Here is a 25,697-nt window from a genome sequence, read left to right on the forward strand (position 1 = left end):
CACCCTGGGAGATGTGCGTCCCCCAGAGGGACAAACCCCAACCCCGAGTCTTCTCACAGTCTCTTAGTTGTCAATATCCCCTTCTAAGGGGCTTCCCTGGTGGCTCAGTGGTAAAGAATCCGTCTGCCAATGCAGGAAACTCAGGTTCCATCCCTGGGTCTGGAAGATCCCCTGGAGGAGGAAACGGCAGCCCACTCCAGTGTTCTTGTTTGGGAGAATCCTGTGGACAGAGGAGCCTGGTGGGCCACAGTCATGAGGTCACAGAGTCGGACCTGAGTTGGCGAGTCAACAGCAATAATGCTCCCCTTTTAAGGCACGTTCTCTCCTCCTGTTTCCGGAACAAAAGTCACCCTTTCTCAACTTAGAAGGGCTGCAGCCTTGCACACCCTTTTATTTTTCTGTCTTTTCTTTTTCTCCATGACAGCTTCCAGATGACACATCTCTACTGCTTGGGAGGATTTTTTTTTTATCCTAAAAGCAGATAGAGAGGTGTACTAAAAGAAAATGTCTGCAATTCTTTGTCTTTGAGGTTTAATTTGAAGTCCTTCTACCACTAAGGACACTTCCAACTTGCCCTCGCTGCCTGGGTGGCGTCTTCCCTGTGTGTGTGTGTGTGTCTCAGTCGTGTATGACTCTTTGTGACTCCATGGACTGTAGCTTATACCTTTGGTGGGATCCGTGTGCCCTGAAGCTTCTGTGTTCCATGGGTTCCTCTATCCTGAAACTGACTGGATAATATTAATGAGACCAGAAATTGTAAAATGTATGGAGTGTCCCTATTGTTAATACATATTGATTCCTGGGTGACTGTGCAAGACACTGATAATTTCCAGGTAAATTTTCCCTGCTCTCAATAAATGTTAAGTCTAGTGATGAAGACTAGCCTATGCAATGAACAAGAATCTGCAAGCTCATCTATGAGTACCTGTGTACACACGGTCACCAGGTGAAGAGGAAATTGTTCAGTTAAGGTGACTGCATAAAACCAGTTGAATGTAAGATTAACACAGAGACTCTGTTGTGAAAGAACTCTTCGAACAGCTAGAAAGGTGGAATTTTGGAAAATAAATGGAGGAAGTAGAATTCTCAAGTGCTGGGTTAACAATAGTTAAAACTCAGTCTTGTAAATAAACAAATACCATGGCTCATTAATTAATTTTAATTAAATATTCCTAATAATTTTTAGAGCACAGAACCGAGAAGCAAAACTCGAGCCTGAAGTTTTCCTTCTTGGTTCTGTGCTCTAAATGTTTGAAAAATGATAAAATCTAACTGGGAAGTAAGGTAAATAATACTGTTTCATTAACTATCCGATTAAGCCTATTAATGCTTTACATCTTGGACAAATTTCATAATTTTTCTGGTAGAATGCTATCATTATAAAATAGGGATAATAATCATCCTATTTTATAATAATCATAGTGCAATAAAAATAAGATCATCTCATCTCAAGTAAAAGTTCGCATGGGGGCCTCCCAGATGGCTGTAGTGGTAAGGAACCCGCCTGCCAATGCAGGATACATAAGAGACGCAGGTTCGATTCCTGGGTCAGGAAGATCCCCTGGAAGAGGGCATGGCAACCCACTCCAGTATTCTTGCCTGGAGAATCCTCATGGACAGAGGAACCTGGCAGACTACAGTCCATGGGGTCGCAAAGAGTCAGACACAACTGAAGCGACCTAGCATGCATGTGCACAAACACACACACACACAGAAACATGAATAGTATATGACAGCATGTGGACAAAGCGTAGGCTTCAGAAGAGGTGGACCCATATTTACATGGTGGTAGTGTGTGAATTCCCAAGTTCTTGCTGTCTCATCTGCAACCCCAGGGTAACATGACCCATTCTGCAAGACAGTCTGAGTAACGTGTCTGTGGTGACTGACGCATGCCTGAGCCCTGTGATCCAGCCGTTTCCTTTACAAAGAAGTTCCCGCCCAGGTGGTAAGGGAGTGTGCAGGAGGCGATGCCCCCAGCAGTGTTTGCGATGGTGTAGACTAGGAGGCCATTGGGTGCCTGTCCCTGAGGAGTGGATACACCAAATGCGGTGAAAACATAAAAGCACAATTACCCAGAAGTAACAGGTTATATTTTCAGAGTAACATGGATGAATCTTTTTAAAAAATATTCATTTATCTGGCTGCACCGGTCTTAGTTCCAGCACATGGGATCTTTCATTTGCTACAGGCAAGCTCTTAGTTGAGGCATAAGGGGTCTAGTTCCCTGACCATATTTCAAACTTGCCTGCTGACTGCACTGGGAGCTTGGAGTCTTAGCCACTGGAATACCAAGGAAATCCCCACAGATGAATCTAAAAAAAAATAACACTGAGTAAAAAATCAACATAAGCTCATTTATGAAAATAAAAAAATGCATATATAAAGAAATCAATATTATACATGAATGCATAAATAGAAGAACATGCTTTTAAACAAATTTTGTCTTCTATAGGAATGGAGGAGAAAGGGGATCTGTTGGGTTGAAGGTAATAAGCCAAGGAGAGTATGACTTCTGTAGTCCAATGATGGCTCATACTAAGAGCGGAGAGATGTGATTACCTCAATTTTTTATGCTTATGAATAAAAAAGCAGACATAAACACACGAAACGTTTAACGAAAGGAAGGTGCCTGTACACGATAAGGGCTTCCCTGGGGGCTCAGTGGTAAAGAAATGGCCTACCAATGTATGAGGTGCAGGTCCAACCCCTGGTCCAGGAAAGTTCCCTGGAGCAGAAAATGGTAACCCACTCCAGTATTCTTGCCTGGGAAACCCCATGGAGGGAGGAGCCTGGTGGGCTGCAGTCCATGGAGTTACAAATGGTCGGACACAACTTAGCAACTGAACAACAGCAAAAGCAGCACAGTAAGTACTGATAGTGTATTCCAAACTCTTCCTAGGTGTTCCAGTAACTGTTGGGCTACAGCAACTATGCTATGTAGGCAGGTTGTTTAATAATGAAAATAAGACAAAGATTTAAGAAGCATAAACTCATATTTGCTTATAAATCAGAAATTGCATCCCAGAACCTGGCGTTAGCCAGAAAGCCTTATGAAGCGTGTCTGGCTTGGACATGCTTCATTATGGAATGTGCTTTCGTTATTGAAATGCTATTAAAATAACTAAGCAAAGAGCTTCCAGAGATACTGTTATTATCAGGCATGTTACAGAGAGCTGTACTGAAATTAACTTGTGGAACAGCATCTTGTTAAAGGCACATACCAGTATTTTCATTAGGTAAGATCAGCCAAACCTTTGAGTTACAGCTTTAAAAAACTGGGAAGAGCAGAGAAGGGTGTGGTCCAGGCTCGGTGTAACATAACCGCCAGACTCCATGAAACCAAGCTGGGTGGTCTGATGATTGGAACACGCAGCTTCTATTCCTTAGTGATTATTTTAGGACAAAGAGTTTCGATGACAGGGATGTGTGGCCATCTTTTTAACCACATAAATGTCATGGGCCATTATTTTGAAAGTCCATGAGTGACACACTTGCCTTCAGCTTCTCTCTGCCTGATTAATGCTAAGCCGTGCGCTCTCCTCCCCGTCCCACTTCTGAGGCTTTGGCCCTTGGCTCTGTTTGGCTCCCAGTGTGTGAAGTGCTGTGTTAGTGAGAAGCGCTATACAATGCCTAAATCAGCAACCAGAGAATGCGCTTCCAGAGAGCTCAGCTCAGGTGGGCATGGGTGGGAAACAAGGTAAGTTAGTAACTAAAATAAATACACACAGGTGCAGATGCAGCTCAGCCACCTGTCTCAATAGCCTAGAGAATATAAACCTAGACTAGGATTCTAAAAGAGGGGACAGCTATAATCTAGAATAGGGGTCCCCAACCTCCAGACCTAATGCCTGGTGATCTGAGGTGGAGCTGATATAATAATAATCAAAATAAAGTGCACAATAAATGTGCTTGAATCAAACCGCCCCCCACCCTGGTCTGTGGAAAAATTGTCCTCCATGAAACCAGTCCCTGGCATTAGCCAGAATGCCAGCTGCCAAAAAGGTTGGGAACCACTGATCTAGAAGATGAGACAAAGGAGAATGATATCGCTCCAGCTCCCTGGGGGCTAATGAGAAAAGCTGCAGAAAAGCATGCACGTGAGGCCAGTGGTCTAACTGGTCCAGGTGGACAAGGGTGTGTAAAGCAATTCCTAAAGAGAGTTGAGATGCCTCTAGCTGCAAGAAACAGAAGACTCAACTAAGATGGCTTGAACAAAGTTATTGTCTTACAGGACAAAAAAAGTCCCAAGGTAGGGCAGATCCAGGTGGGTTAGTGCATCTGCTCAAAGGTGAGTCATCAGAGACTCGGATTCTTTCCATTATGGTCTCTACACCCTGGCCTGGTTACAAAATAGCTGCAGCATCAGCGGCCACATGAAGGCAAAACAGCCCTAAAACAAAGAAGAGGATTGGGTTCCTTCTGAGAGTCTCTTTTATCAGAAGGAATTTTCCAGAAGTCTTGCAGCAAAGTCTGCTGTCTTACTGGCAAGGTTTGCCACACCTTCCGATTTTTAAGATTTTATTCATTTATTTCTGCCCCCCCAACTTTATTGAGGGATGATTGACAAGAATAACTGTATATATTTAACATATAGTGATGGGTCTTCCCTGGTGGTGCCAGCGGTGAAGAGCCTGCCTGCCAGTGCAGGAGAGGCAAGAGATGTGAGTTCAATCCCTGGGTCAGGAAGATGCCCTGGAGAAGGGAATGGCAACCTACTCAGTATTCTTGCCTGGAGAATCCATGGACAGAGGAGCCTGGTGGGCTACAGTCCATAGTGTTGCAAAGAGTCAGGCAGGACTGAAGTGACTTAGCACACACGCATGCACGCTTGCACCTCATAGAGTTAAACCTTTCTTTGGTGTATGATGAACAAGCTTAAGATCTATTCTCAGTAACTTTTGAGCACACAGTATAATGTTATTCACCATTGTCACCATGCTGTACATTAGATCTTATGCTTATAAGCAAAAGTTTTTACCAGTTAGGGATTCCCTGGTGGCTCAGATGGTAAAGAATCTGCCTGCAATACAGGAGATGTGGGTTTGATCCCTGGATAGGGAAGATGCCCTGGAGAAGGAAATGGCAACTCACTCCAGTACTGTTGCCTGGAGAATCCCATGGATGGAGGAGCTAGTTCTTGGGGTCGCAAAGAGTCGGACACGACTGAGCGACTTACACCTCCAGGTTTTTTTTTTCACTGATGTGGGATACAGAAGCCTCAGTTGGCTTAAACCAATCACGGCTTATTCTTGACGAGTGGGAAGCCTTTTCTGAAGGACATTCTACATGAAAACTGCACCTTGAAATCCATCTCTCAGCACAGAATAGGGGAACGAAAGGGAAGGACCGAACAGCAGGCAATTAACATTTTTTTAAAATGTGCTATGTGGGGAGAATTTGAAGGTGTCCGAAAGAGGGGAGACATGCTTGCTGGAGTGATTGTGGGTGAGAGTTTCATTGGTGGCTGTTAGAGCGGCTTGGGAAAGGGAGGGCAGGAGACCCCTGAGAAGAGAATCGAAGTCAGGAGACCGAGAGTGAGAGCTCCCAAAGCCGACATGAGCTCCGAGCAGGCAGCCTGGAGCCCTGACTCCGTGAGCCCTCGGGTTCCCTCTGATCTCTCCTCAGTGGGGTGTGCAAGGCCTCCGGGCCATTTCTGCCATTCTCCGGCCCTACCAGCCACCACCTTTGGCTTCCTTTGTTGCAAATTTCTCTTTCAGGATTTTGAGTCCCTGCTTGTGTTTTGCCTTCTGTCAGTAATGATCTTCCTTTATATGTGTACCTGGGTGACTTGTTTCATTCTTCAAGGGGGAGTAGGACATCACCTCCTCCAGGAAGTCTTCCTGTGACTCTTGGGTTAGTTCTGTCCCCCCTGAGCTTCCTCAGTATTCTGTGTACATCTGTGTATCATAGATATTTAGTGAATTTGTCAGGACTGGTGCTGGAATAAAGCATAAAAAGCAAACTCCTTGCTTTAATGGAGATTGTACTCTAGCGAGAAGGTCAGGCAATAGATACGTATATATATAGTACATATATGTGTTTTATTTATATAAACAAACATAAACATTGCTTATATTTACATAAAGTCATGTATATATAATGCATAAAACACACACATTTATAATATATGTGGTAAATATATTAAAACATGCAGTACAAGGCTGAGACGGGAGTGCTTCTCTGGTGACTCAGTGGTAAAGAATCTGCCTGCAATGCAGGACATGCTGGTTAGATCCTTGGTTTGGGAAGATCCCCTGGAGAAGAAAATGGCAACCCACTACAGTATGGCTGCCTGGAGAACCCCATGGACAGAAGAGCCTGGCGGGCTGCAGTTCATGGAGTTGCAAAGAGTCAGATGTGACTGAGCAACTAAACTAGAGCAATATGGAAGGCAAAGATTTGTATCCCCATGTGTTACTGTGTCCAGAGGTTGAGAATGTGAGAAAAATCCTTAAAAAGAGACTGAGGTGGCCTCAAGGGCGTGGCTCGAGGAGCTGGTGATGCGGCAAGAGAGAAGGATGGCCAGGAAGTTAAAGGAAGGAAGTGTTTGCTGGCAGTGGAGGGCCCTAGAAAGTGAGACGTTCCTGAGGGCAGGAATGATGCTCGATTGTTTCTGCACTTGGCCGTGCTCAGTAGATGTTTGTGGGGTCCAGTAAATACATTCTTCCTTCCTGATGTGCCGCTGTCCTTAGAGAACACTCGTTTCCAGCATCTTTTCCTTCCTCTCAATTTTTCCTCCTCCTTTCCTCCATTTTTCCTGATGTCATGCGGGGCTGAGGGCTTTGGCCACCTTCAGATGGCATGACCTATTTGCTAGGATCCCCTTACTTTTGTGGAGGAGACAAGAAATAAGGTTCACCAAGGAGATGAAATGTGCAGAGAACACCATCCGAGTTTGCCCCACTGTCTCTCACCTTGCTTGTGCAGGGTGACAGGATGGAGACTGTGAAGACGGGAGCTGGCTGGGAAGGACCTAAGGATCTCTTTTGGCTGGGCTGTGTAGCTCAAGGACTTTGTACACATTCCAGGATGAGGAGAGTCCCTAAAGTGTGGAAAATAAGAGCCAAGGGATCTAGTTTCTTCTGTGCTTTTGCTCCAGAAAAATTAGCTGTCACTTTTAAATGTACACAAGCGATAGCCAGAGAGCTCTGAAGTACTGGTTGGAGAGAACAGTAAATCTTCTCTTCATGAGACTAAAGGACACTGTGAAGGCCCTCCCCCACCTAGCGTTTATTAGCTCCTTAGACAGTGTGACAGCAGGCTGTAACTCCTCATGAAGCAGTGGGCTCAGACACTTCCGTTTACGGAAGGTCATAACTGAATGCTCGATATTATCTTTGCCTCCAGGTAAGTCTGAGATATTTTTTTTCCCTTCCATTCTCAGGTAGGGCTTTGCTGAAAATGGATTCCCTCAGCACAGGAAACGTTGAATTTTGTCTGGATGTGTTCAAGGAGCTGAACTATAACCACGCAGGAGACAATGTCTTCTTCTCCCTGCTGAGTCTTCTTTATGCTCTTAGTATGATCCTCCTGGGAGCCAGAGGGACCAGCGCAGAGCCGATGGAGAAGGTACTGGGCACAGCAGGAGTCCCAGGTGGCCTGGGGTCTTCCTCAGAATGACTTACACTCTATACCCAGAAAACGCTGCCATCCTGTGAAAGAACCACACGTGGGCAAAGCACATTTCTTATGACTAATAGCTTAGATAATGCTATACATTATAATGCAAATAACACAACGCATGCCATGCTCAATCTCTTTCTTGCCATCAGCGCTTTCACACATAAATGACTGAAATTTACTTTCATAGTTTATCTTTACAGTGGTTTAAACATGCCAGAGAACACATATATGGTATGATTCTTGCCCTCTACAGTTTCAATTTACAATAAAATGAGTCTCTATCAGAAACTAACATAGTGTTGTAGAATAATTATATTCCAAATGAAAAAATAAAGGAGTTAAAAAAAATGACCAAATTCAGTAAAAAAAAAAAAAAAAGACTGTTTAAAAGTTATCCAGTTTTTTACAGTGCTCATTTATGCATTTGAAGTTCATACCAGCCCTGTGTGTTAGGGGTAGGAATTGTTATCCCCATTTTACAGATGGGGAAACGGAGACTAACCTGAGACGAGGGAAGAACGGGTGACATAGACTGATATGCAGTGGTTTCCCACCATACATATGTACACATACATTCACACATGTGTATACATATGTATGTATATATGGCTTCCCAGGTGGCACTAACGGTAAAGATCGCCTGCCAAGGCAGGAGATGCAAGAGATGCAGATTCAATCTCTGGGAGAGAAGATCCCCTGGAGGAGGAAATGGTACCCCACTCCAGTATTCTTGCCTGGAAAATTCCATGGACAGAGGAGCTTTTTTTTTTTTTTTTTTGCTGTGAAAAGTCTAGAAGGATATCACTTAATAACTCCCAGGGTATTTGCACATCTTATTATTGTTTGTCCTTTATTCCATATTTTGATGCACTTTTAGGATTTTCTTGCATTTAAATAAATAATTTAGTGGGAAACCATGTAGCATTTGCACAGCCCCGGAGGAGCTGTCAGTGCCTGCCTGGAGACAGTGGCAGAGGGGCTGAAGAGTCTGTGAGCCGGAGCTCAGGGCCTGGCGCCAGACAGGCAATGCGGGTCGGGGCCAAGTGGATTAACCTCATGAACTCAATTTCCCTAACAGAAAATGAGGATAATAGTATCTACTTTAAAAGTTGTCAGGAGGATTAAGTAAGATATGCAAAGGCTTAGTTCAGGATTTGGATATAACATCATTAAACATTAGTTCTTACTAGGTCTTTATCTCAAGTGGAAAACCTTGTAGCTGTCAGCCTCTGTAGACTGTGTGTTCCTTTTGATGCCAGTCTATCTCATTTGTTTTCTAGGTGCTTCACTTTAATCATATTGTAGAACCATCAGGACCAGCGTTCAAGGCCTTGGCTAAGATATGATAATATCTCTGCTGAGCTGTCAAATGCTCTTTGATAAAGAGCACCAAGAAATAATATAGTCCAGGCATTGAGTGGCAGAGCACTTTATTGATTAATAAGCATGTGAGTGATGAATCCTCGGTTTCCTCCTTTAATCCTCCTGAGGGTGACTGGCCAATAGGATTAATGCAATGGTAGTGACAACCACAGTAAAGCCCCCAGATTTTATCATCTGATTTTTGTCATCCTCATTCAGCTTTCTGTTCTCTTATGAACTGTGCCCCACGGTGAGTCTGCCAGGCTCTTCTATGTAGGGTCAGGTCTTCAGTCCAATGAGGGGACTGAGAAAGAACCTGATGCTTTACCTTTTAAATCTATAGCAGGAAAACAGGGCCTGATGCCACCCAACCCACGTGCTCCAGGACTGCGGTCTCTGTTCTTTCTAATAAAAGGATGCCTTTTGACATCAAAACTAGATAGAACTGCCACATGGAAACATATGTATGCTTGATTGTGATTGAGGAAAGACACACATGCCTAGAGCCACAGAGTACTTGCTTCATGGAACCCTTATTGTTAGGAGATTGGAGCCCATAGTTCGGGAACATTCAGTTTGGGCAATAGAGGCATAAACCCTGCTGCTGCTGCTGCTAAGTCGCTTCAGTCGTGTCCGACTCTGTGAGACCCCATAGATGGCAGCCCACCAGGCTCCCCCATCCCTACAGTTCCCATGAACTCAGATGCATCAAGTTGAAGAGGAGGAGACGGGAGAGGGGAGGAGGGGGTGAGATGTATGGAGAGAGTAACATGGAAACTTACATGACCGTATGCAAAATAGATAGCCAACGGGAATTTGCTGTATGTCCCAGGGAACTCAAACAGGGACTCTGCACCAACCTCGAGGGTGGGATGGGGAGGGAAGCAGAGGGAGGTTCAGGAGGGAGGGGATATATGTGTACCTGTGGCGGATTCATGCTGAGGTCTGACAGAAAACAGCAAAAGTCAGCAAAGCAACTATCCTTCAATTAAAAAAAAAAAAACATGCTTAAGTGAATTGCTTCTGTGATGGACAGATGGGTGTGTCAGGTCAGTTCAATAAAGAGCTCAGTATTTGATTAAATGATCACATAGAAAATGGAGACATTGAAAGGAGCATGAGAGATAGAGAAGGAAAGTGATTCTTTAGGCGCAAAGGCAACAATCACACTCGGATCATCGCTCTGAAAATCCCCACTAGGATCTCTTCATTAAAATGTCTGGTTTTGGGTTAAACCACGAGAGCTGACAAGTCCTTGTGTGTTTGCGGTAGTTTACAATTCTGCACACGGTCTGTAGCCAAAGTCCCAGAGTGCCGAGATTATTGTGGGAGAGGAAACCTGGAGAAGGAGAAGGCTTTCCATTGCCAACTCTTGCTTTGTTCATACTCACTGCCCTTCTATTCAGAGGCAAACGTCCTGCTCTCTGGTTATTGCTTTCACATTATTTATACTCTCTAATGGCAAGAAATCAAGCAATTTAATACTCCCTTCTTTATTTACTGGTGCTTCAGTGCAACCAAGCTGGAAGGATTCACTCAGACTTAGGAGTCTTTTTCTCCCAGATCAATAGGCCAGACTCTAACTACACCCTCAGCATCGCCAACAGACTCTACGGGACAAATGCGATGGCACCCCACGAGGTAAGTCCCTCTGGAACAGTTGTCAACAGCTTTCTTGGCATCCTCTGAATTTCACATTATAAAACAAAACGAAGGATAAGAAGTGTCACATGATATTCATCTTCAAGAGATTACATTTGAGCCGAAATAGAGTCTCAGTGAAATGGTTTTTACCAAACTCCTATTTAAGGTTGTGAAATGTCACATAACTTCCTGCAAATCGCCGGTGTTGCCCAAGAGTAAGGTCATGGATGAAACACAAAACAAATTTGGTAATAATTATCCCTTATGAGCCAGAAAGAAAACAAAACATATTTCTCATCTCTCTTTTAAAGGTCCTTAATGGCAGAATATTGAGAGTTAATGGAAAGTACACTGGGCTGGGAGCCAAGAGAGCTGTTCCCATTGAGGCATGACTTTGGACAAATATCTTTCACCTGTAAAATGAGAGGATTAGCCTACGTTCTTTCTAGTTCCCAAATTCTAACACGAATGATGCCATTTTCCAATGGCATTAACATATACAGTTTTACTGAGTGTTTATTATGTGCCAGTCATTCTACTCAATCTCATGTATTCCTTACATAGTCCTGTAAGATGTAGCTATAAAATTGTTATCAGTTCTACAATCATGAAGCAGATTCTATAAAGGCCACAGACATAAAGTGACAAAGCCTAGATTTGACCTCTATCTAAACTCATCTTCTTGTATATTAAATACTACATTATTCTGCAATGATTGAGGTAAAATCCTAGATTCAGTGACACAGCTTTGGTTTGACCAGTGTGACTTAGATGTCAATCAACCCTGAATATTCACTGGAAGGACTGAAGCTGAAACTCCAATACTTTGGCCACCTGATGAGAAGAGCCGACTCATTGGAAAAGACCCTGATGCTGGGAAAGATTGAAGGCAGGAGGGGAAGACAGAGGATGAGATTGTTGGATGGCGTCACTGACTCAATGGACATGAGTTTGGGTAAATTCTGGGAGATGGTGAAGGACAGGGAGGCCTGCTGCTGCAGTCCATGGGGGTCACAAAGAGCTGGACATGACTGAGCAACTGGGCAATGACAACTTAAATGTCAGCTGGGTGAAGCGAAATGCAGCCTTGAATTTCTAATGTTCTTCCCTAGCCTGGTGGTGCAGGCTATGTCTTATACTCAACAAGATTTGGATTGTCAGAGTTTTTGCAACTTAGTGTGGCCCATCTTGGTATCATAGATATTTCAGAGGTATTTCCTTCTATAGCCCTAGAAGCGTAAAGAATGTTTATGGACAGGACCTGAAGTAAGGGGATTAACAACTATGGGCCCCTCTCTCATTCTTTTGTCTCCCTCAAAGCTGTCATGATCTGGGTGTAATTGTAAATAGATGTTGACTTGAGACAATGATGATTACATCTGACATGAGAAGCTGACTTGAGAAACTCCCCATTAGTTTCATTAGGTTGTCTCGGTCTCTGTCAGAAGATACCGATATCCCAGGATTCTGTCTGGAGAAACTCCCACCGCATGGGCTGTGAGCAGTCACGTAAGCATGTTCCAGCCACTGCTGGACGCAGCTCAGGGCAAGAACTGGGTCTAGGGCCAGATTTTACTCTCAGTTAAGCTTTCCCTGGATTCAGGCACAAAAGAATCCAGTTAAGCAGTAACTTTCCTTACACTATTTTTTTGGTGTTATGCAACTATCCTTTCTTTTACAGCAATACTTACACTGTTCTGAGAAATTGTATCAAGCCAGGCTGCAAACTGTTGATTTTGAACGGTCTGCAGAAGAAACAAGGAAAACCATCAATGCTTGGGTTGAAAGTAAAACTGCTGGTGAGGATAAGTCAACCACGTGTCTCCAAACTTTATTCGAGCTGTGTTGATAAACTTGCTGAGTTAACGTTAAGAAGGAAGCTAGATGTACTTGTTTAGATTAGTGTCTGGCCTCAGTTTGGGGCTCTGTGCCTAGAATAATGCCTGGCACATGAAAGTTTTGTAAAAATTTTGAGCGTAGATTGATTAGTGTTGTCTGTCATTACAGATCCACATGCTGTGTATTTGTTTAGACTGTTATCGTTATTTTGTCATTAATTTGTGTATTTATTTATCCATTCATTTGTGTGTATATATATATATATATACACATATGTATATATATAATCAAATGATGTTCATCATTGTTATTACGTGCTAGGTATTATGTTTGGCCCAAAAGTTCAATAAAAATGAAAGCTCTCATCAAGCTTAGAGTCTGATATTTCATATACCCCTGTTTCATATTGTATGATAGATTATATTCCAAAAAAATGCTATAAATTGCAACACTCCAGAATGCTCCAAGAAGGCTTGGTGTTGCATCTTGATCAATATATTTACAGCAAGAAATTCTTGGTATAGTTTTATAAATCCTGATTTTTCAGATACATTTTTATTTCAAATGTTGGCATATATGCTTGTGATACACGAAGGTTAGCATACTGAAAGGACCAGTGTGTCTTTGGAATATGTAACATATTTGCAATTAGTAAGGTACTGGTGACTATAAAGCCTGATAGATATGAAAAGTAAGCCACAGGAGATGATTCCCTGGTGGCTCAGATGGTAAAGAATCTGCCTGCAATGCAGAGGACTCAAGTTTGATCCCTGGGTCAGAAAGATCCCCTGGAGAAGGAAATGGCAACCCACTCCGTATTCTTGCCTGAAAAATCCCGTGGACAGAGGAGCCTGGCAGGCTACAGTGCAGGGGGTCACAAAGATTGGGGTGCGACTGAGCGACTGACACACTATGGGAGATGATTATAGAATTTTTTAAAAAGCAGTTATATGTATAAGAAAGCATAGGATATGACTAGTTACAAGACAGGTTGATTCATACCTAACATACTTGGTATTCCTTGAATGCCAGCTTCTGATTAGATATAACAAAGCTTTCAATATTCTTTGAAATAAACTTCATTTGACAAGAACATGCTTTATGGCCACAGATGAGGGAATTCTTCTGGGATCTCAAATCTATAATTAGCCTTAACAAAGGCTCCAAATTTCTTGTAACTCTTCAACTCTCTACTATCAATAAGTTCAAATCCAAATATATTATTTATTCTTTTTTTTGTTGTTGTTGTTACAAGGAAAAGTCACTAACCTCTTTGGAAAAGGCACGATTGAGCCCTCCTGTGTCATGGTCTTGGTGAATGCCATATAATTCAAAGGACAATGGCAGAATAAATTTCAGGAACGAGAAACATTTAAAACCCCTTTTCAGTTAAGTAAGGTGAGTATTTTATTTTCAGGTGGATGATCAATTTCGGAGAATGCCATATCCATTAAAGACAATTTAGAAAGTTTCAGTGAAAATACTGGTTCTAGGCTCTGTGTTTCCATGGATTTTGTTTCTGTTGCTCCCGTGAAGTGATGGTAACCTTTCTCAATGGGGTGATCAGGAACAGAAGAAAGTTCGTCCTTTTCTTACTGTTCTTCTGGGGGTCTACATTCTTCCCAGACATGCTTTCTCTAGTAAATAGTTTCTCTAGAAATACAGCAAAGTTAGTTGTACTATTTTTCTCCCAGAAAGTCTCTAATCAGATCCAAAAAAAGGAGATGACCCTATAATCTCATTTTCCCACATAAATCACTTTATCTAGAGACCTTGCCTTTGTTTTGGGGAAACATATATGTTATCATTTTTATTAGTATGTATATTATCTGAACACAAACATTTTAAAATTAAAAAAACTTATAACCTTTGCAAAGTAGTGTCATACAGGGTGTATTCTGTCATTTCTGTTTTACCCATGCCTTTCTGGTGCTAATGCGGTTACCCTTGTTATTCTGAAAGGAAAATCAGTATGTGTACCTGTACACACACGCATGTAACTGTACCATCTAATTACAACTTTTTGTTTTAAACATAGGGTAAAAGTGTGACTGTGGAGATGATGCACCAGACTGGGAAGTTTAAACTGGCCCTCATCGAGGAACCACAGATGCAGGTTTTGGAGCTGCCCTGTGTCAACAGCACACTCGGTGTGATCATTCTGCTTCCAGTGGGCACGGCTGACGTAGACCAGGTGAGAATGTGCGGTGAAGACGCGGGCGTGTGTGCACGCACACGATGTGTGTTTATGAAGACGCGGTGTGTGTGTGCATGCACACGATGTGTGTTTATGAAGACGCGGTGTGTGTGCACGCACACGATGTGTGTTTAATGCTAATGTGCGGTGAAGACGCGGTGTGTGTGCACGCACACGATGTGTGTTTAATGCTAATGTGCGGTGAAGACGCGGTGTGTGTGCACGCACACGATGTGTGTTTAATGCTAATGTGCGGTGAAGACGCGGTGTGTGTGCACGCACACGATGTGTGTTTAACGCTAATGTGCGGTGAAGACGCGATGTGTGTGCACACGCACACGATGTGTGTTTATGAAGACGCGGGTGTGTGTGCACGCACACGACGTGTGTTTAATGCTAATGTGAGGTGAAGACGCGGTGTGTGTGCATGCACACGATGTGTGTTTAATGCTAATGTGCGGTGAAGACGCGATGTGTGTGCACACGCACACGATGTGTGTTTATGAAGACGCGGTGTGTGTGCACGCACACGATGTGTGTTTAATGCTAATGTGCGGTGAAGACGCGGTGTGTGTGCACGCACACGATGTGTGTTTAATGCTAATGTGCGGTGAAGACGCGGTGTGTGTGCACGCACATGATGTGTGTTTAATGCTAATGTGCGGTGAAGACGCGATGTGTGTGCACACGCACACGATGTGTGTTTATGAAGACGCGGTGTGTGTGCACGCACACGATGTGTGTTTAATGCTAATGTGCGGTGAAGACGCGGTGTGTGTGCACGCACACGATGTGTGTTTAATGCTAATGTGCGGTGAAGACGCGGTGTGTGTGCACGCACACGATGTGTGTTTAATGCTAATGTGCGGTGAAGACGCGATGTGTGTGCACACGCACACGATGTGTGTTTATGAAGACGCGGGTGTGTGTGCACGCACACGATGTGTGTTTAATGCTAATGTGCGGTGAAGACGCGGTGTGTGTGCACGCACACGATGTGTGTTTAATGCTAATGTGCGGTGAAGACGCGATGTGTGTGCACACGCACACGATGTGTGTTTATGAAGACGCGGTGTGTGTGCACGCACACGATGTGTGTTTAATGCTAATGTGCGGTGAAGACGCGGTGTGTGTGCACGCACACGATGTGTGTTTAATGCTAATGTGCGGTGAAGACGCGGTGTGTGCACACGCACACGATGTGTGTTTATGAAGACGCGGTGTGTGTGCACGCACACGATGTGTGTTTAATGCTAATGTGCGGTGAAGACGCGGTGTGTGCACACGCACACGATGTGTGTTTAATGCTAATGTGCTGTGAAGACGCGGTGTGTGCACACGCACACGATGTGTGTTTAATGCTAATGTACGGTGAAGACGCGGTGTGTGTGCACACGCACACGATGTGTGTTTAATGCTAATGTGCGGTGAAGACGCGATGTGTGTGCACACGCACACGAGGTGTGTTTAATGCTAATGTGCGGTGAAGACGCGATGTGTGTGCACACGCACACGATGTGTGTTTATGAAGACGCGGGTGTGTGTGCACGCACACGATGTGTGTTTAATGCTAATGTGCAGTGAAGACCCGGGTGTGTGTGTGCACACGCACATGATGTGTGTTTATGAAGACGCGATGTGTGTGCGCACGCACACGATGTGTGTTTATGAAGACGCGATGTGTGTGCGCACGCACACGATGTGTGTTTATGAAGATGCGGGTGTGTGTGCACGCACACGATGTGTGTTTATGAAGACGCGCGTGTGTGTGCACGCCCACGATGTGTGTTTAATGCTAATGTGCAGTGAAGACGCGGGTGTGTGTGTGCACACGCACATGATGTGTGTTTATGAAGACGCGGTGTGTGTGCGCATGCACACGATGTGTGTTTATGAAGACGCGGTGTGTGTGCGCACGCACACGATGTGTGTTTATGAAGACGCGGTGTGTGTGCACACGCACACGATGTGTGTTTAATGCTAATGTGCGGTGAAGACGTGGTGTGTGTGCACACGCACACGATGTGTGTTTAATGCTAATGTGCGGTGAAGATGTGGGTGTGTGTGCACACGCACACGATGTGTGTTTAATGCTAATGTGTGGTGAAGACACGGTGTGTGTGCACACGCACACGATGTGTGTTTTGTGACCATAGTGTTGCCCGTCACTGATTCTTTCAGGTTCAACAGTTCTGCCAGGTGCTGTGAGAGCAAAGGACGGATATCCTGAAGTCCCTGACTTCAGGATGATGTATTTAGGGAGAACAATCTATTCTTCCTTTAAAAAAGGGGCATCTGGAGGCAGAAGTGCCTGTGGTACCAGTTCACACACACATGCAGATGCACACACACACACACACACTCACACACTGGTCATTGGACGTTTGGGAAACCCCTTTCTATAGCGGGCTTCCCTTGTGGCTCAGACAGTAAAGAATCTGCCTGCAGTGTGGGAGACCTGGGTTTGATCCCTAGGTTGGGAAAGTAGGGAAGTCTTCTGGACATCTCTGGGCTGGGATGTGTGCTCTGGAGCTCTAGGAAGAGCATCACAGTTCGGGCTGTAAGAACACGTGTGGCAGAGGTGTGGCCACTGCAGGGGGAGCTCAGTTCTCTGGAGGTCTGTGGGCTTCAGTGAAAGATACCTGGAGGCATTGAGCACTTGGAAGCAGTTTAGAAGTGGTCTTTTTTACCTTTGGGCTGTGCCGTGAAGTATGTGGGTTTTTATTCTCCAACTAGGATCAGACCCGTGCCCCCTGAATTGGAAGGGTGGAGTTTTAAACACTGGACTGCCAGGGACATCCCAGAAGTGGTTTTTATTAAATTGTGATTCATGTATTTAATTATTCATTCATTCATACACCAAACATTGAGTGTCCACAGCATGCTGAAAACTCTGCTGTGTTCTGGAAACACAGACGAATCTGTGGTTACAACACAGAGTTGAATGTGTAAGGAGCGCTGTGACAGACCCTGCAGAAAAGGAAGAACAGAGTCCAAATTTGAGTGAGGAAATCAGGAAGGCATCCTAGTAGAGCAATCTCGATGCCAGCCTCACTGGATAAGTAGGAGATGAAGAGGAACAAAGGCAGTGCCTGTTGCTCCAGCCAGAGAAAGGGACACGTGCCAATGCCTTGGAAGTATGAGGCAGCGAGGGGGGTCTGACATGAAGTCGTGGTGACGTGGATCAGGGCAGAGAAGCACAGAGGGCAAGGAGGCTTAGGAATCAAACCACCTTCATTTTATGCCTGAGTTTATACTGTCAGGATGGGGAAAAATGTGACAAAAAAGTTTTCAACTCTTGTAATAGATTGATGGGGTTTGACATACTGGTTTGGAGCTGCAGGGAGGTCTGAACAGAGAGTTTCAAATGACCAAGGGTAGAATTTGAAGGGCTTCAGAAACTCTTGAAACTGGATGTAGGGTGAGAGGTCTGAGTTTTGAGACTGCTTGGGGGGAAATCGGAGCATAGACCCAGGAACTGAATTGCTGGGTGAAGGCAGAGGACATCCAGGGTTCAGAAGCTTCTGGCACAATGAGGGCAGGACATGTGATTAGAGCGGCAAAACCAGCTCATAAAGGAGACGTGACTCATGTTTCAGATGTGCGCGCCCAGAAGAGATGGTTGAATTCATCCAGGAAATGGGGCACAAGGACTTCACGGCAATACAGGGAGTTTAAGAGATGCCTCCCTGCTGAGGAAATGAGGCAAAAGAGTGTAGAATACACATCGACAAGTTTAATCATGAAGCATCAGTGAGAAGTAGACAGGAGAAGAGGGGAGGTGTGGCTGCACATGAGGTTTTTGTTTTTTCAGACAGGACTTGAGTACATTTTAAAGGTAGAGAAGAAATTGATGTTGAATTGTTGACGCCAAGAATCAGAAAGCAAATAGCATTGAACATTCAGGGCATGTGTTCAGCTCCTGTGGTCTCCACCTGTGTTTTGTCTCTTAGGTAGAAAAGCAGCTGAACTCAAAGACCTTTCAGGAATGGACCAGCCCGCCCAACATGGTGGAGAGGGACGTGGAAGTGCATCTCCCGAGATTCAAACTGGAGATCAAGTACGAGCTCAATTCCCTGTTAGAGTCCCTCGGGATGACAGACATCTTCAGCCAGGTCAAAGCAGATCTTTCTGGAATATCACCAGTCAAGGGCCTCTTTGTATCAAAGATCATCCACAAGTCCTACGTGGAGGTCAACGAGGAGGGCACGGAGGCAGCTGCGGCCACTAGCGACATCCTGGTAGTAAAAAGACTTCCCATCCGAGCTCAGTTCGTGGTGAACCACCCCTTCCTGTTCTTCATCAAACACTTTCACAACAACACAATTCTCTGTGGCAAGCTGGCCTCTCCCTGAGCAGAGTGGGTGGAGCAAGGCTCAGGGTCACAGGGGAGGGCAGTGACCAACTGCGACTAAAAGTGGGTCCCACCTCACCCTGCTCCGTGCCTCAGTTTGCGCCTCTGAGAAATGGGTCTGGGACATCTCCTAGCTTATCTCATGAGTTGGTGAAGCCTCAGATGATGGTCATCATGGAAGAAGCTATAGCTACAAACAAGCCTCTGTCTCTCATCTTTGAGGCCTTGTTTAAGTGCTGTCTGGGTGATATGATCCAGTCAGTGGGAAACAGTTTAGAAGATTAGATTTTCTTGTTTGCATCAGTGAGCTCTTGGTTAAGTGGCCGCTTTACCTTTGGAAGAACAATGTAAAGGCTTCAACTTTGGCTGGATCTTAAAATCTGTTATTTTCCTTGTATGTGTAAATATAACATCATGAATTCTGTATTGACTATAATAAATACATGAAATGCCTTAAATTCTTGGAGGATTTGTAGTACTCTGCAGCAACTCAATACGTATGAGAAAAGACCGGATAAGTGGAAGTCCGATTCAGTGCACATTTTAGTAGAATCTTTGGCTAAATCTTTTTAGGCTCTAAATTGAATCAGATTTTTCTTTCCCTCCCTCCCTCCCTCCCTCCATCCATCCTTCTCTCTCTTTCTCAATAGTGTTTAGTTGTTTAGTCACTAAGTTGTGTCCAACTCTTTTGCTACTCATGGACTGTAGCCCTCCAGGCTCCTCTGCCCATGGGATTTTCCAGGCAAGAATACTGGAGTGGGTATTTCCTTCTCCAGGAAAGGTATTGCCATTTTCTTCTCTAGGGGTTCTTCTCAACCCAGGGATAGAACCGGTATCTTAATATTGGCAGGTGGATTCTTTACTGCTAAGCCACCAGGAAGCCCTCAATATTCACAATAATGCAATGAGAAAAATTCACAACAGAAAAAACCAGACATCAATCAGAATATTTTATTAGAAAAATTTCTGAAGGACTCCCCTAGTAGTCCAGTGGTTATGGTTCAGAGCTTCCACTCAAGGGGCATGGGGTTTGATCCCTGGTCAGGAAACTAAGACGCTACATGCTATTCAGTTCAGTTCAGTCAGTTCAGTCGCTCAGTCGTGTCCGCCTCTTTGCAACCCCATGAATCGCAGCACGCCAGGCCTCCCCGTCCATCACCAACTCCCGGAGTTCATGCAGACTCACATCCATGGAGTCAGTGATGCCATCCAGCCATCTCATCCTCTGTCGTCCCCTTCTCCTCCTGCCCCCAATCCCTCCCAGCATCAGTCTTTTCCAATGAGTCAACTCTTCGCATCAGGTGGCCAAAGTACTGGAGTGTCAGCTTCAGCATCATTCCTTCCAAAGAAATCCCAGGGCTGATCTCCTTTAGGATGGACTGGTTGGATCTCCTTGCAGTCCAGGGGACTCTCAAGAGTCTTCTCCAACACCATAGCTCAAAGGCATCAATTCTTCGGCGCTCAGCTTTCTTCACAGTCCAACTCTCACATCCTTTTTTAAAAAGAAATCCTCCTTAATTTCTATTTGTGATAACATGAAGTGATGATCAGATAATAGTGTTCATAATACATTCACTGCCTTCTCAGTGTCATCTTGACGAATGCTTCCTTCCAGAACTCTCTCAGAGGGCTGAACACAAGAGTCCCTCAAATCCCCCTTCTCTTACACTGTCTTAGAACAGTCAGTTCCAAGACCACCATTGATTCCCTCCTGCAGTGATGGGCCACCATCTTACTATTGCCAGTGCTGGCGGACAAGGACGGATTTTCAACTTCCCTAATGATGCTAAGTTAAATACACAGGGTGACAATATACAGCCTTGACATACTCCTTTTCCTATTTGGAACCAGTCTGTTGTTCCATGTCCAGTTCTAACTGTTGCTTCCTGATCTGCATACAAATTTCTCAAGAGGCAGATCAGGTGGTCTGGTATTCCCATCTCTTTCAGAATTTTCCACAGTTTATTGTGATCCATACAGTCAAAGGCTTTGGCATAGTCAATAAAGCAGAAATAGATGTTTTTCTGGAACTCCCTTGCTTTTTCCATGATCCACACAAGCTGGAATCAAGATTACCGGGAGAAATATCAATAACCTCAGACATACAGATGACACCACCCTTATGGCAGAAAGTGAAAAGGAACTCAAAAGCCTCTTGATGAAGGTGAAAGTGGAGAGTGAAAAAATTGGCTTAAAGCTCAACATTCAGAAAACGAAGATCATGGCATCTGGTCCCATCACTTCATGGGAAATAGATGGGAAACAGTGGAAACAGTGTCAGACTTTATTTTTGGGGGCTCCAAAATCGCTGCAGATGGTGACTGCAGCCATGAAATTAAAAGACGCTTACTCCTTGGAAGGAAAGTTATGACCAACCTAGATAGCATATTCAAGAGCAGAGACATTACTTTGCCAACAAAGGTCTGTCTAGTCAAGGCTATGGTTTTTCCTGTGGTCATGTATGGATGTGAGAGTTGGACTGTGAAGAAGGCTGAGCACCGAAGAATTGATGCTTTTGAACTGTAGTGTTGGAGAAGACTCTTGAGAGTCCCTTGGACTGCAAGGAGATCCAACCAGTCCATTCTAAAGGAGATCAGCCCTGGGATTTCTTTGGAAGGAATGATGCTAAAGCTGAAACTCCAGTACTTTGGCCACCTGATGCGAAGAGTTGACTCATTTGAAAAGACTCTGATGCTGGGAGGGATTGGGGGCAAGAGGAGAAGGGGACAACAGAGGATGAGATGGCTGGATGGCATCACTGACTCAATGGACGTGAGTCTGCATGAACTCCGGGAGTTGGTGATGGACAGGGAGGCCTGGCGTGCTGGGATTCATGGGGTCGGAAAGAGTCGGACACGACTGAGTGACTGATCTGATCTGATCTGATCTGAATGATGCTAAAGCTGAAACTCCAGTACTTTGGCCACCTGATGTGAAGAGTTGACTCACTGGAAAAGACTCTGATGCTGGGAGGGATTGGGGGCAGGAGGAAAAGGGGATGACAGAGGATGAGATGGCTGGATGGCATCACCAACTCGATGGACGTGAGTCTGCATGAACTCCAGGAGTTGGTGATGGACAGGGAGGCCTGGCGTGCTGCAATTCATGGGGTCGCAAGGAGTCGGACATGACTGAGCCACTGAACTGAACTGAACTGAATTGGGACCCTGAAGGATGCATGCATGCTCAGTCATGTCTGACTCTTTTTGACACCCTATACAGTAGCCACCATGCTCCTCTGTCCATGGGATTTTTAGACAAGAATACTGGAGTGGATTGACAGTTCCTTCTCCAGGTAACTTCCAGACCCAGGGATTGAACCTGGTTTCCTGTGCTGCGGGCAATCTCCTGAATTATAGGGGGATTCTTTAGTGACTGAGCCACCAGGGAAGCCCTTATTCTTTAATAATAAAATATAAAGTAGCAAGCAAGCAATGATTTCCAGAGAGTATAAAACTGAAGAACACCTCCTAAAATACCATGTGACGTTGCCCCACGGAACTGAGTGGCTGCACGTGCTCTTCTAACGATCCTTTACCGAGTGCATCTGTCACACGGCACAAAGCCAGGAAACCACCTTGGCCTAGCTCATGGATAACCCAGCATCTGTCACATGGCATAAAGCCAGGAAGCCACCTTGGCCTAACTCACGGATAACCCAGCAAGTTCAACTGCAGAACTATGAGAACCACAGTGCAACTATGATGGGTGTGAAAAAATGAGTTGTTTCTTGGCATCTACTTTTCACCTTAAATATCTAGGAAAGACCACGGAGGCAGTCTGTCTGGTGGATGTTGGGTCCTTCTCCATGGCCCCCGGTGTGTGCTGTACAGGAGCTCAGCAGAGCCGTGGGACCAGGCATGGGGCTGGGGGGGGGGGGTGACCGTGGCTGACAAGCCGTAGGACCTCCCTCCCTGACAGAGGCTCAGAGTGAGTGTCCAGTCACAGCCTCCATTCCAGAACCTCAGAGTCCCCCGAAGGGGTGGGAATTGAGCTGATGGTCACCATTACAGAGAGGGCTGCAAGAGCACCAATGGGCCCTGGGCAGAGACACAGGACTTGGAGAGACAGTGACTAAACCAGCTGCTGGGCATGGAGGAGGGGGTCACGCTCCTGAGGCTTTGCTGTGTGAAGCCAGGAGCTCCTCGAGCACCCAGTGCTGGGTATGGAGAACATAGCTGTTTTCACTCTCTCACAGAGCTATTTTTCTTAAACTTGAGTATAGTTGCTTTATAATGTGTTCGTTTCTGCTGCACAGCAAAGTGAATCAGCCATCGTTGTTTTTCAGTCACCAACTCGTGTCCACCTCCTTGTGACCCCATGGACTGCAGCACGCCATGCCTCCCTGTCCATCACCAACTCCCAGAGCTTGTTCAAACTCATGTCTATTGAGTCGGTGATGCCATCCAACCATCTCATCCTCTGTCATCCCCTTCTCCTCCTGCCCCCAATCCCTCCCAGCATCAAGCTACATATACATATATCCCCTCTTCCTTGGGTTTCTTTCCCATTTAGGTTGCTACAGAGCAGTGAGTAGAGTTCTCTGAGCTATTCGGTAGGTTCTCATTAGTTACCTATTCCTGCCTTGTATCAATAATGTATTTGTGTCAACCCCAATCGCCTCTTCACCCCACCCCTCTTCCCTCCTTTGGTGTCCACATGTTTGTTCTCTCTGATTGTGTCTCTGTTTCTGCTTTGCAAATAAATTTATCTATACCATTTTTCTAGATTCCACATATATGCATTGATACATATTTGTTTTCAAAGAGTTAATGTTATACGTCAATATATCCCAGTAAAAAATGGGCAAAGGACTTAAATATGCATTTCTCCAAAGAAGGCATGCACATGGCCAACAGGTACGCAAACAGGTGTGCAGCCTTGCTGATCATCAGGGACATGAATCGAAATCACAGCATCGCCTCACACCTGTTAGCATGGCCGTCATCAAAAAGAGACAAAGTTCAAGAGGCAAAAGTTTAAATAAAAGGGAGCTCTTGGTCACCATGGGCGGGAAGTTGATTCACCCATTATTGACAATAGTAGAGAAGTTCCTCAAAAACATTGAAAGTAGAACTACCATATGATCCAGCAATCCCACTTCTGGTTATATATCCAAAGGAAATGAAATTGATATCTGCACTCCTGTGTTCATTGCAGCATCTATTACAACAGCCAAGACACGGAAGCAACCTGTGTCCACCACTTCAAGCTATGAAACCATTCTACGTGATACCGAACTGGAGGACACCGTCATTATACTCTTGGCCAAGTGTAGAGGATGCGAAATACAGAGAGAACACGAGGTAAGCTATGGAATTTAGTTAATGATAATGTAGTTAAGTAATCAAATTAATTACTAACGTTAACTAAAATAATGCAGGCTTACGATTTGTAACCCGTGTGTTGCTAATGGTGGGTTAGCAGCTGAGGACACTGGGGGGAGGGAGGAGAGCATGTGAAAGCTCTGTGTCCTCTCTGCTCAATTTTTCCGAAAATCTGAAATGATTCCAAAACACTACTATTAATCAAAATCTAAAGACTATGAGTTTAAAAATAAAGGAAGTGGGGAACAAAGTAGGAAGGGGTATATCCTTTACCTGGCTTTCAAAAAACCCAGAAAGTCTCTACATTTTCGTCAAGTGTTCTCTGATGGTATTTTGTTTTCTTTTCTCTTGACTTTATTCCTTCTGATACTTGGAAGTTCTTCTGAGTTTATCAATGGTCTTTTGTTCCCCCTCTTGTTGCAAGAACACTGAGCCTCCAGACTGGTGTTTGGGACACATGACTCAGACAAAACAGCTGCTTGCCTAATGCATTCACATCCACACCTCTCAGCCCTGGGAAGCCTGGTACCCACCACGCGCTGTAGATAGCATCACACTAGGTTCTGAGTCACGGTGCATCAGTGGTCAACTTGTACAGGCATCTCTGCTCAGGGTGTCTCCTCCAGGTTAAATTGCTGCAAATTTAAAAGGCGAAGTGAGAGAGAAATAAAACAAAACAAAACAAAACAGTATTTGGGTCAGTGGTGAGTGAGAGATTTGTTTGTGTATTTACGATAAATCCAGTTTTTCCTCTTTACCTTTGACTTGTCACTTTTTTCTCAGGAAATTTCAAGAGATGAATGGAATGGCAGAAACAAAGTCTTCTTACTGGAGAAATCCCCCGTCCGAGTCCCGTGTTTGAGGACTCTGTCTCCTTCTCCACATGCTGTCCCCTGTGGAGCCTGGGTGATGGGACAGCCTTGGTCCCGGTGTGGCTGGCTCCATCCTGGCTCACTTCTGCTGTCTCATGATGTCCTCTGCATAGAAGTTAAATAAGCAGGGTGACAATATACAGCCTTGACGAACTCCTTTTCCTATTTGGAACCAGTCTGTTGTTCCATGTCCAGTTCTAACTGTTGCTTCCTGACCTGCATACATACCTCTCAAGAGGCAGATCAGGTAGTCTGGTATTCCCATCTCTCAGAATTTTCCACAGTTTATTGTGATCCATACAGTCAAAGGCTTTGGCATAGTCAATAAAGCAGAAATAGATGTTTTTCTGGAACTCTCTTGCTTTTTCGATGATCCAGTGGATGTTGGCAATTTGATCTCTGGTTCCTCTGCCTTTTCTAAAACCAGCTTGAACATCAGGAAGTTCACGGTTCACATATTGCTGAAGCCTGGCTTG

The 25,697-nt window shown here is 44.7% G+C and overlaps 1 protein-coding gene and 1 long non-coding RNA gene across 2 annotated transcripts; one reads left to right on the top strand and one right to left on the bottom strand.

The window, feature by feature from the left end:
- The first annotated feature begins 7,389 nt into the window (after positions 1–7,389).
- On the top strand, positions 7,390–19,475 carry SERPINB11 (serpin family B member 11). Its single transcript, XM_086372481.1, is given in 8 exon segments — positions 7,390–7,572; positions 8,907–8,954; positions 9,941–9,952; positions 10,501–10,629; positions 12,314–12,431; positions 13,727–13,869; positions 14,510–14,665; positions 18,622–19,475. Coding segments are annotated over 8 exon segments (1,176 nt in total). The 5' UTR covers positions 7,390–7,404; the 3' UTR covers positions 19,024–19,475.
- A 4,525-nt stretch (positions 19,476–24,000) lies between these two features.
- Positions 24,001–25,689, bottom strand: LOC147346435 (uncharacterized). The gene is made up of 3 exons (XR_015153611.1): positions 25,450–25,689; positions 25,108–25,326; positions 24,001–24,984 (listed from the first exon to the last, which is right to left on the bottom strand). It is a non-coding gene; the product is annotated as an uncharacterized LOC147346435 (long non-coding RNA).
- Between the last annotated feature and the right edge of the window lie 8 nt (positions 25,690–25,697).

This window comes from Bos grunniens, chromosome 24 (genome assembly GCF_055505025.1).
Source record: "Bos grunniens cultivar Pamir isolate PY7600 chromosome 24, Bosgru_T2T1.0, whole genome shotgun sequence".
Classification (NCBI taxonomy): Eukaryota; Metazoa; Chordata; class Mammalia; order Artiodactyla; family Bovidae; genus Bos; species Bos grunniens.